Source organism: Dendrobates tinctorius, unplaced genomic scaffold (genome assembly GCF_039654945.1).
Source record: "Dendrobates tinctorius isolate UK_male_01 unplaced genomic scaffold, ASM3965494v1 ptg000171l, whole genome shotgun sequence".
NCBI lineage: Eukaryota > Metazoa > Chordata > Amphibia > Anura > Dendrobatidae > Dendrobates > Dendrobates tinctorius.
In genome coordinates this window covers 2,831,552-2,844,095 of record NW_027361838.1, presented here as the reverse complement: position 1 = coordinate 2,844,095, position 12,544 = coordinate 2,831,552, and the positions used below count along the sequence as shown (strand labels likewise).

Sequence of the window (12,544 nt, the reverse complement as noted above, 5' to 3'; positions counted from 1 at the left end):
ATGAGACAAGGGACAGCCTCGTGCATATGACCTCATTGGCCAGTCTTTTCCTATAAGTTTTGTGACGCAACAGCGATCTCACCAGCGAGATCGCTGTGTGTGACAGCTATCAGCGACCGTCCCCCCTGCCGGGTATCGCTGATCGATCATGAAAGGTCAGGACTTTTTTTGGGTCGTTGGTCTCCTGCTGGCCAGCACGCATCGCTGCGTGTGGCAGATGGGAGAGCAACGACCAGCGATCAGCTAGCTGTTAACCAAGGTAAGCGTCGGGTTTCTTAGCGGTGCGCGGTGCTTAGAAACCCTCTGTGTACCTTAGTTACCAGCGTGGTGATGCAGGGAGCTGGTAACCAAGGTACACATCGGGTTTCTAAGTGCTGCGCGCCGCTTAGAAACCCGATGTGTACCTTAGTTACCAGCTCCCTGCATCAGCGCGCAGGGAACTAACATACACAGCGACGCGCACGTTTGGCGTCGCTGGTGCTGATCGCTGGTGAGGCTGCCTGTTTGGCAGCTCACCAGCGATCATGTAGCGACTCACCAGCGATTCTGACAAGTTCATATCGTTGTCTGGATCGCTGGTGAGTCGCTATGTGTGACGGGGCCCTTAGGATAAGATACACAATGAGATTGAAAATGCGTCACAGGTTGATTTTTTTTCTTTCATTAGCATTAAAATAGAGCGCCTGTTATGCAAAATTAATCTTTTGTCTTTTCTTTATCAAGTTTATTCGGCATTTGAATGAAACGCAGAATAAAAAAAATTTCAAATTTGGTTAAATGATATCTTTATACAGAATGCTGGGCTCAGTCATCGGAGACTGGATGAAGAAATCTCCACATTTCTCAGCGCTTCAGGGACTTCAGAGGATTCCAAAGGTAAGACCAAGTCTGTGCTGCATATATAATGAGAATAGATGGGCTTTTCATGAATATTCAGTAAAGGATGTCAGTATGGCGACAAACGTGTGTAAAAAAAGTGTGTACTCAAATATATTCCCACATGTTTTTAAAAAAGACTAGGCATTTCCACCATACATTAATCATGTTTCTGGGCGATGTACTGCACGTTCGACGTTATTCCACAAACAACTATCACCTATTTACAGGTATGAGCGTTGGAGGTCTGACAGCTGGTATCCCCACTGATCATGAGACTGCATGTGTTCTTTTCACGTTTTAAGTTTGAAATAAGCCCCAATTTCATAGAGTTTAACCTATACATTAACCTGTTGATCCAGAGAAAGTAAAAAAACCCCATGAGGCAGACGCTCACTGCCCCATATTAGGGCAAATTTCCTTACAGGCTCCAGATACGGCAATCAGACTACTTCTGTGGATCAGTGTCCTATCATAACCTGTAGCATTATATTTATCAAGTAAGACATTTCGCTGTGTGAATGGAGCTTTAGAATGGATATGTAATACTAGTGGAATTCTTAAAGGGAATCTGTCAACAGGTTTTAATGCCATTTTATCACTAAATGACAGGAGAGCACTTCCACTGCTACTGATTGTAAGCTTTCCGCAAATGCACGGTTGATGTGGAAACCTTCTATATGGAAAGCTTTAGGAGATACTCAAAAGGTTTCACACATTTGTCAGGGAGTCGATAGATCAGAGACACAAGGGCACACAACTAGTGTCTGTCAGTGTAACAGGCTTGTCTGAATCTTAGATGCCTAGTCACAAGTTTTTATTACAACCCCAAAGGTAAAGGGTGAATGGCTTAATACATTACCTAAGAAAGAAGATAAAATAATAAGAAGAATAACAGTCGTAAATTATGGTTTCTGCTGAATTCCTTGAAATTGGCTCCGTCCAGTTTAATATACTTTTAGAAACGAAGGAAAGCTTAACAGACAGCTCTATGTATATCCGATACAACACCCTGTTATTACTTTAATGAATAACACTTATAAAGCTAATGCTTAATTATCAGACATATAGGTATATTTAATTGTCTAAATAATAATCAAAGCAAAGTATAAAATATTTACCATAACCCAGTGAACACAGAAAGCTGCCAATCGGGGTTTGTGGACGGGGTTATACAGGGCTCAGCGTTCAGAGAGCTACTAGATCTATAGCAGAGAAAAGTGATTTTATCAAAACTGCAATAAGTAGCCTGGTAAATGATACATTGCTGGAATCAAGGTCTCTGCCCTTACAATGTGCTTCTCTCAGATGGAGTAGGAAAAACCTGATGACAGGTTCCCTTTTAGCAGTCAAATCCATTCCCCCAACTCTGAGAAATATCTCTCAGAAAACCTGGTATCAAAAATCTGGTCAATTTACTAGTTCTGGTCTATGGTTCAATATCTCTTTATTGAAGTTATTAACAATTGATGTTTCAACATACATCAAAATCAAACTCAGGTTACACAACAGGTACAGTCAACAAAATGATAGTATATTAACCAACATATACTTATTTGGAAAGGGATCGCATAGTGCAACAATTATTATTGAAACGTATCATGTTGTGTGAATAAATTGTATTCAAATGGCGAGACCCGATAGGGAAGAATCGGGGGGACACAAAGGCCGACACAGGAGGGGGAGGTATAGGGAGGGGTATTTGCATATTCTGAGTGTGATGTCCATGGCTCAATTTCACTAGAATGGCGAAGTTGGCCAAGTGCTAAATTAAGATGAATTTCTGAATGATGATCGGGGTAACCAAGCTCTCATATATTAGTACGAGTCCAAATTCAGCTATGGTGATTGATCTCCAGTGTCCAGGGATAATCTGTCTTGCTGCTACAAATAATAAGAATAATAATCTCTTTATTTATATAATGCTAACATATTCCGCAGCGCTTTACTAAATTTGTACACATCATTGCTGTCCCAGATAGGGCTCACAATCTAGATTCCCTATCAGTATTTCTTTGGAATGTGGGAGGAAACCGGAAGAAACACACGCAAACACAGGGCGAATATACAAGCTCCTTGCAGATGTTGTCCTTAGTAGGATTTGAACCCAGGACTCCAGCACTGCAAGGCTGCAGCGCTAACCACTGAGCCACCGTGCTGCCACACGTAAAAATACTCTAAATAGTCCCTTTTTAATGGTAGAAATGGATATAGGGAATATTGATAGTCTCCAGATGGTACAAACACAGCTTTACTATCATGTAATTAGTTTCATGGATGTGAATATAGATAATTTGTGAGTAAGAATGAACGATTTATGCCAATCAGAAGTAGAAATGTTTTTACCTAGCTCCTTCTCCCATTGGTCTGGATAGTGAACACGGGTCCCCCGCACTAGTTCTGATATAAGTGAAGACAAAACAGAAGCTGCACCAAATTCAGTGGCACACACAGTATGAGAATTCATCAAGACCAAATATGTTCAGGCCTGTATTGATGAGGAGGCGTGCTGGATTCGGCCTCTTTTGGTTCATCATGAAGTGCACTCCTCTTAATGAATCCAAAGCATCTGACAAGTGAGGTATGCCTCCGCGCCCTGCACCCGAAGTCTTTCTAGTCAGGGAGTTGAGAAAGATTTCTAGCGTAAGGGACGTCACCGCTTGTCATGAATTTGACAAGATGTGGTGTCATGCCCCCATCCCACTCCAGCTCCGTCCATTTTGTTGGAAACTGGTGCGAAACTGAAGATCGCAATTTTTTTTTTTTTTGCGTAACTCATCATTGCTCAAAAATTACAGAATTCTGGTGTAATCCTTTTGATGCAGTAGGGCCTATCTCTATCGTACACCTCCTATTGTTTAGCTTACTGTACATGGCTATTTGTCTTTTTTTTTTTTTTTCTTTTGTGCCTTAAAAATATTAAACACTTCTAATCTAGTGCATTTTACTAATCCTTAGCATTTCCCCATGTTTCTGGACCTTTTTCAAAACAGTAAACTGTAGGGAAGCACCATGTTGTATACCGGCATCCTGTACAATCAGTCATTACACTTAAGACTCTTAGAACGTTTTCTTTCTGTGATTTTCTTGTGACTCGCCTTCTGAGGAGACTTAACAGATTTATTGACGATGATACTTTATTAGATATCGATCTCTTGTCATTAACGGTGGAGAACATTTGATAAAATAATGGCAAAATACCATTGAAGGGGCTTTTGTTTCCATCATGGAGACCCCTTTGTGCATTTTGTAGGCCTCAGTCTGTGCATTCTTGGTGTACTATTGTAGCCTCTGTGCTGCCGGGCTGACCATTTTGAGGACAACGTCTATGACAGCCCTGTACAGCTTGGCTGAAAAGTAGCTTTACTAGGTTGTGAATTGATGACCTCAATCTTTAAGCAGAGAAATCTATCCTAATCCTCTGAAGATAAACCTTTTATTTGATTGACTTACAAAAGTACTTGGCTTCTCGGATCGGTTATAACAGAAGAATGGTATAGTGAAATATACGTTGTCAGATTAACAGTCTGTAGGTGACTGCTTTGTGAGTTTATTAATTCTTCACTAATAAATTAAACTTGTAAACGAGGTGATAAATTACAGACAATGTGCTGTATGAAAAGCATGCCCATATTGACCCTGCACAATGAAACGCAAGCACCTCAGCGCATAATGGAAGATGACCATTATTTTATACTAACTATGCCATTTTTTCCCATAATGTGTCCAGTATTGCAGCTTAGCCCTGATAATGGGAAACATGAACCAATTGCCTATAACTAATCAAACGCCATCAGCATTTTACCAGTGGAATTTAGATAATAAAAAGCTAAAAATCAGACCCTGCACTCACATAAAGCAAAAACATATAAATGTACTGTAGCGGCACTATAGAGCCAACACTGTAGGAGGGCCCAACAACTCATTGGCCCGGTTCATGGATAGAAACCAGAACCACAGTGTATGCTGCCACAGACGGAGCAGACAGTGGGACAAGCAGGCTAATGCAAATCACATGTACCGCATGTACTATTTACAAGGTATTAACAGCTGGGCAGGAAACACCGAAAATAACAAATATAATGTGTTGAAAAAAAATAATATATGTTTTTATTAAACACACACACCATTTTTGTCTTTCATTCTCTGTTTGGATTTCCTCTGTCCTCCATTTTTCTCATCCCTCTTTCTCTCTGCCTTTTTCCTCATGTCTATAATTATCATTTGTGTTTTTCAGATATCGATGCAGTTACCCTGCAACAGATGAGAAACATATCAATTGCCTCCAAAGATACCTGCAGAGCTCTAGCGGACTGTCTACTTCTTTTTACCCGGCATGAAAAGGTCTGTGTACTTTGTATTAATCCTTTCTGTAATTGCTCCGTATAATTGAGTAGAGCAGTTTGTGCTTCTCATACAATGTATGTACAGTGGGTCTTGGAAAGTATTCAGACCAGACCCCTTTAAATTTTTCACTCTTTGTTTCATTACAGCCATTTGGTAAATTCAAAAAAGTTCATTTTTTTTCTCATTAATGTACACTCTGCACCCTATCTTGACTGGGGAAAAAAAACAGAAATGTTGAACTTTTTGAAAATTTATTAAAAAAGACAAACTGAAAAATCACATGGTGGAGACAGAGCATGATATAATAGACCAATGTACACCTACCCCTACTACACAGACCCCACCCAGGAAGAAGCTTAAATGCAAAACGCGCGTCAGGGCCTGGACTACACCAACTTGTTATGACTTCACCTTTTGTAAATATTTAATACTGCTCTGTCTCCACTTTCTGTTCAGTGTCCTATCTCTTTACTTGAGCACTATGCACTTTAGCATTACATGGGATATTTTTGTACTAGGCTTTTGGCCAGTTTAAACAAAGATTTGGGATCACTCATCAAATGTTGCACTTTACCATTGCACAAAGTGCTTTGGCACTAGGCTTTAAGCCAGTTTAAGGAAAGGCCACTGTTACGTAAGGCTTTATAGGAACCCAGTGAATAAGCAATGATTTGTTGTGGACTCATTGCATTTAAGCCATTTATGGGCTAAATACCATTATGTGGGGATAATTTGATTTTTGAGCATGTATTATCTTACTATACCCTTACCTACAGGTATTTAAGTGTACATAGAAGTATATCAGCATAATTTGTTACAATAAGCATATTCAGAGGTGTTTACATGTCCTGAAGGTGGAGTATTTTCTGATTTGATTTTTTAAAAAGATTTTTTTTCTTAATGAATTTTTCTCAATAAAGGTTATTATTACATCTGCTACATATTGGGATAGGATCTCGGAGATGGGAATACCCCTTTAAATATTTGTCTTGGTTTTCCACATAGAGGAGCGTGAAATGTAGCGTACACCAGACTGAACAGGCGTCTTATCCCAGGTGTTAACTGAGGGAATAAGCAGAATTGCAGAGGGCAGAAGGAGCCAATAGAAGTCGTGCCGTGTGGCCAATGGCAGATTTGCTTACATGTAAAGATTTGCTGGCAGCAGAGAACACTGTGCTGCCTTCTCCTGCAGCTGCTTGTGCTCTGTGCAAGGGATTTTTGTGCTGAGATGAGGATTAGGGAGGGAGATTGCTGGCCAGCATAGTGGTGCATAGGATTCTGCTGGGGAAACGGTACGGGAGGAGGAATCGACGAGAAAGTGAAGATCCCACCAGAGAGGTAAGGTGTTCTATGCACTGCTGTGTCTGCCTCTATGGATGCAAGAGCTTGTGCTGTATAGTCGGCATGTACTGCTGGGATCAGCGCTATCCTGCAGTTGTATCTGGCAGAGGACTTCATAATGGAATTATTATGTACTTGTTTTGTTTTGACTCTTTATAATGAAGGACCTTGTGGTGATCTCTGATCTGATACTAGTTTGCCTGCTGTCTTAGAAAATCGTATCTACAAAGGGTCCTTCACAGTATGACTCATCCAAGTATACTGTATACAGCCGTGCCTGTAGCCCTGTCTGCACCTGTGGAAAGGCTTTTAGGGATGATCTATGTGGATTAGCCCTGATGACTACTGTATGCTGTCACACGTGCTAAGTGTGCACTTCTGACCTTGATTTAGCAGAATGCATAAATTAATCAAAATATTCATAAACTGTTATTAGATATGTATACACAAAAGGACGTAATCAGCGGGTGTTTAGGACCTCGGCACACAAGGGTTAACAGGAGCTTTTCCGAAGATGTGTGATTTACAAGAAGATCTGTCTTCACACTGGTGCATGAACCTGTGAATATGGATGGAGGGGATTTTTACCAAATGACAAAGAACTCTACTAAGAAAACACCATATGATCACAAGTGAGATGTGTATGTGCACTATAGGTGCTGCCGAGCGGAGCTTGTCACTTTACAGTGTTAGAAGCCCATTTACCTTGTAGTTGTCATCGTTGCAAGCTTGGATCTGTTAGAAAATTAATATTCACTTCTGAAATATTTTGCCCAAAATTGTCAAGTGTTTTTATAGTATTCATTTTCATGTACAGTATGGTGTTCTGCTTTGCGTTATCACTGACATGGATTCAAGGCGGCCAAATACTTCAGGTCGATTAGTAATTGCTTTTGTGTTTTGTTTTTTTTTTCTTTTCATTTTCTGCCTAATTTTAAATTGTGCCCTTTTTTTCACTCTCCAGTGTTTTTTCCCCCTGCTATTACAGGGTTGGTTTTAAATATCCAGATGTTTTAGCTTAATTTATTGTTTCAGACTTTTTGAAATTGTGCAAAATGTGTGCAATATTGTACTTGAATAATTTTTGTTTCCCAGCTGAAGGCTGTCAAGTTACATTTTAGTAACCCCTTCATGTACCCTGAAATACACGTACGTCACTGTCATGGGGCACCTGTTTAAAGTGGCCACGTGAACGGTGCCTGCACCATACACAACATATCCTGGCTGTAATAGCCTGGCATCAGACTCGTCATGGCAAGAATGGGTGCAAGATGTGATCGCTGTCGTTTTAATTGTTAAATTCCGCTGTCAATAGCGGCATATAAATTGTGTGATCGTTAGCTCCAAGCGACACGATAGCAGCGGTTTGATGGGTTATCATTGCAACCGGAGACCAGCTCATGGCTCCATCACTGCCTCTTGGTTACCGGACACTGAAGGCCCCTTGTCATGGTCTTTTAGACTGAGCTTTGAAGTAGATCAATTATACTATGTACTGCAATGTAATGGTATTGCCATATATAGTGTAGGCCAGTTATTCCCCAACCTGTAGCTCAGGAGCCAAGTGTGGCTCACAGGCCATGATGTGTGGCTCACAGTAGTCTACAAGCTTGGTGCATTAGCACAAGGTCTAGCAAACGGCTAGATGGTGACTTTGGAGAATAGTCCATCACGAAAAAAGAAAAATTTAAAGAAGAGCTAAATATGGTAAGCTGGAGATGAGATGAAACTGCCAGTGACTGGTGCTCGAAACTGGATGCCAATACTGTGGTGGGAGTGTGTTTGATGCAAGAATACCAAATGGTGGGACCGTAGTAAGCTTTGGCTGGAAGTATACTGCTTATGGCCTGTTTCACATTTCCGTCTTTTCATGTCAGTCCAAATCCGCCAGAGTTGTAAAAAAACGGATCCGTTTCTGTCATGGGCCAAACAGATGCCACTGGATCCTTTTTTATACGGATCCGTTGCAGCCGGCAAGTGGATGAAATTTAAAGCAACCGTGGTCTGGAAAGGAGAGTGAGTCTTTCTTTCTGTACGGCGTTTCAAGAACGCTATTCAGGGTTAAAATGCTTGGCAGAGCAAATCTGATGGGCATGCCCATTTGAAAATAGCGGTCCGTCGCTCAAAAAAAAAGTTTGAGTCAGTCTCCTCCGCCCGGGAGACGCTACAATTCTAACAGATCCGTCAAACGGATGCGACGGACGACCATCAGTCACAATCCACCGGTAATGCAAATCTATGGAGGAAAAAAACGGATCTGCCCAAAAAGGATCGGATCCGTTTTTTTGTAAAAGTGGCAGATTTTGACTGTCAAAAACGGAAATGTGAAACAGGCCTATAAGGGACCAAGACGCAAGGTTTTGGTGTGCTTTCTGTGGGGAAGTGTTCTGTCACTATACTGATATATGGAGGGCTCTGGGTGGTACTAATGTGAGGTGGAGCAGTGCTCGATGTGGCTCGCGACAATCTCTGAGCTGAATGTGGCTCTCAAGGCAGGAAAGGATGAGGACCACTGGTATAGTTGATCAAATGACCACAGGTTAAAGTCATCCATAGGAACTAAAAATAAAGTTTAAATCTCTTACCATTTTTTTCCAAACAAAAAAAATTTATATTCCATAGACCAATCTTTTATAGACCAATATTATTTAAAATATATGCTGAATTCTTAAAGCAAATTAAAAATAAAATGCCAGTTTTGCCTTTTTACTCTCATTGTAGAATGCAGCAGTGATCAAAATATCACACCTACCCTGAAAATGGTATAGTTAAAAACTACAGTTCGGCACGCTAAAAAAAGTCCTCCATCATCCAAAAAGTAACAGTTATAAGTCTCAGAAAATAGAGACACAAACAAATGTATAATTTTTTTCCCCCCTACTAAAATCTAAACTTTAGTATTGCCGTAATTGTACTGACCTGGAAAATGATTTTGGCTGAATTATTTTACTGCACAATGAGTGCCATAAAAACAAAACGTAAAAAGACAATGGCAGAATTGCTTTTTTTTTTTTTTTTTTTACAATGTCACCCTACTTGTAATATTTGTGGTTTTCAGTGCACAATATTGTAAAATAAATGTCATACTGTCATTCAAAAATGCAACTCTTTTCACAATAAACAAGCTCTCATGCAGCTATATTAACAAGAATAGGAAAAATTATAGCTCTTGGAAGAAGGGGGAGGAAGAAATGAAAAAAACCGGCCTGTTCCGCAGGGGTTGAAATGATTGCTCTTTTTTGCTCCAGTATAAAGTAAAAAGTAGCGCAAACTATGAGACCACCTTAAATTTGCGCCATTTCATCAAAAAATGTCTATTTTGATTATTTTTCCACAAATTCTACCAACTCAAAAAAAGAGAAAAAAAAAAACAAATGATGACTTGGGCCCTGTGTGTTAACATGCTGTAGTTTCCAGGAAATTACTGTAAGTGTTTTATCCTGCATTGTATTTATTATTTGTGAGTAGAATTTCCTACGTGCCATCTTTGGTGGCAGTTTTTGCACAATATTTTTTTTTTGTCATAGAATATTTGCTGTAACTTTCATTGCTGTTTTTTTTTTCTTCCTTTTTAGTGCGCTGACCTATTTAACTGTAGAAAAATTTGTCTAACATCCTCCTTTTTTTTTTTTTTTTTTTTTTTTTTTTTTTTTGGAACATATGACTTTTTTTTTTTTTTTTTTTTCCTTTACATTGATAATTACGGTGCTTGGTGGCTCTCGGCACTAGCTGTTAAAATGCTTCATTATGTTAGGCGCTACATGGTAAATCGCATAAATACAGATACAATGCCGGTTTTGTACAGCGTTTGACAGCATTGTGTGCATTACTTGCCTCAGTATACTGAGACTTTTGTTGTTGTGCAGAACATCTTCCATTACTGGTGGGTGGAAGTCATGAGTGGGACTATTGAAGTATACAATAGTAATTCCTGAATGGAACCCAAAGCATTTCATGTAGCTGGCTAATTAACGTTGTCCTTTTAGCAATGTGTTTGACAGGCCTAATATATTACGTCCCGTTATTATGTAATGCTGAAAATGGAGACCAAGCGGCTTTATGAATAGTTTACCCAAAATAGAGCTATCATAAGCGTCAACTTTTATTTTTACTTAATTTTTTACATTAGCATTAAATTTACCATTTTTCTATAGAATAGATTTTTAAGGGATTGATGCTGACTCGATCCTCTACAGTCAGCCATGCGTTTCCCCTGCAGCAGCCACTACAGGTTAAATGCGGTATTGCATGCCTTTTTTTATACAAATAGTTTTCCATGTAGATATGAGTGAAGCTCTTTGTTTGCATCTAACACAGGGTCATCTTAGCCTCTCTATACATCCGCTTATGAGACAACCCCATTTTAAGTGAGCACAGGCTATCCACATAGGCTGCATCTATGTGGATAGCTGGATTTTACAGTGTTTGCAAGTAAAGTAAGCAGTATGGCTAAGCTTTAGTAAATAAAATACAATATTGACTACTGCTAGTTCTTATCTTATTTTTGTGTGTTTCCATTGTGTCAGAAAGGTATGTCATGCCTACGAGCATGGCATATGCCACAGGTGTACACTCTGTTGTCATATCCTGGGTACATGTGACTCTATGGACAAAATTTGCGCATACGGTGACCGTGCTAGTGTAACAAGATGGGAACAGATCCTGACTCCTTTACTATGCAGAAGATGACGAATATGAACCAAGGGGGTACTCTGAATGTATTGGGCACACCTAAGAATAAACTGTTGCCATTTGCCACCTGTGACTTGTAATTTATAAACTATAAATGCTTAACATTTTGGCCACCATATGTTGGCAGGTAACCCTTTCTCTGATATGGATGTAAATATTTTCAACTCTTATCCATTTGTGCTAGGAACTCCTCAAATTTAAGTCTGATGAAGCTAGTGGGCGCAGACTATGCCATCTAAAACGGTCGGCACCCCCTCTAATGGGCAGGATCAGTGATGACGCCTATCCCTGCTGTGCAGTGATCAGTATCAACTGCAGGATCTCCATGCTTATTACAGAGGAGAAGTACCTCTGTTGTCCAAACGCAAGACAATCATGGGTTGACCTGTCATCAAGGGGGCTGGGGGGCACACAAAGGCTTCATCTCTGCCATAGCTATGGTGGTAAGATATGCTACTGCTCACCTTCATGCAGGAGGCACGATCAAAGGAGGGGGAGCTGTGCCCTGGCAACTTTCTACTAGGAAACGTTGAACCCCTGCAGCGAAGTTGCTGCTACATAAACACACACCACAAAGTAAACGTTGTAGGCCAAATACACCCCTATATTGCCATGGTATTTCCTAATGGCAGTGGCCATTTAGAGCAGATGGTGCAGAATAAAGTGGCTAGCTAGTGCCTGTTTCCACATAGGGAGGTGAAACCTGCCTCTGATGTAGCACCCATCATCCACTTACCAAGTATCTACAAGTATTGCGCACGTCCTAGAGGCCTCGTGCGTGCCTCATATTCTAATTGGACCGGTGCACAATACTTGCAGGCCACACCTGAGACTACTAGAAGGCACGTCAGTAACGCCTCTGGCCATCCGATAAGTGACTGGCTCTCAATAACCTTTTTATATTTTTAACTAACGTATTCTCTTACGTTGCCTTCCTCTTTAGCCTGATTGTGGTGGGCAATTTACACAGGTCTTATGAGTTGGGGTACCTTGTATGTGCCCATGACCCATGACCAATGCAATTAAGAAAGAAAACTTCCCTTGCAATTTGTTAATTGTACAATGCTTCATAATCTGAGCATTGAAACGAAATGCTGTGATGCAGATTATATACGGTTCTCTAATTAGGCTACATTCATTCAGGCATTGATGATAGAGGCAGATGACTGGCAATTACGGTAGCTTTCTTATGTTATGATGCGCACTGTAAATGCTCAGATCACCAAGTCTTGTCTTTATGTATTTCATTTGCCTACGTCTAGCAATGAATTAACCATATATGTAACTA

General features: G+C 40.2%; 1 protein-coding gene across 3 annotated transcripts in view; it reads left to right on the top strand.

Moving 5' to 3' along the window:
- The window catches only part of OSBPL1A (oxysterol binding protein like 1A), a 249,901-nt gene that overhangs the window by 136,259 nt on the left and 101,098 nt on the right, over positions 1 to 12,544 (top strand). For 2 of the 3 annotated variants that reach the window (XM_073550826.1, XM_073550827.1), the window contains 2 exons: positions 795 to 876; positions 5,114 to 5,220. In XM_073550826.1, coding sequence (XP_073406927.1) covers positions 795 to 876; positions 5,114 to 5,220 — 189 coding nt within the window. Of the gene's footprint in view, positions 1 to 794; positions 877 to 5,113; positions 5,221 to 6,409; positions 6,562 to 12,544 lie in introns of those variants that run through there. The other variant, XM_073550828.1, reaches the window with a different exon arrangement.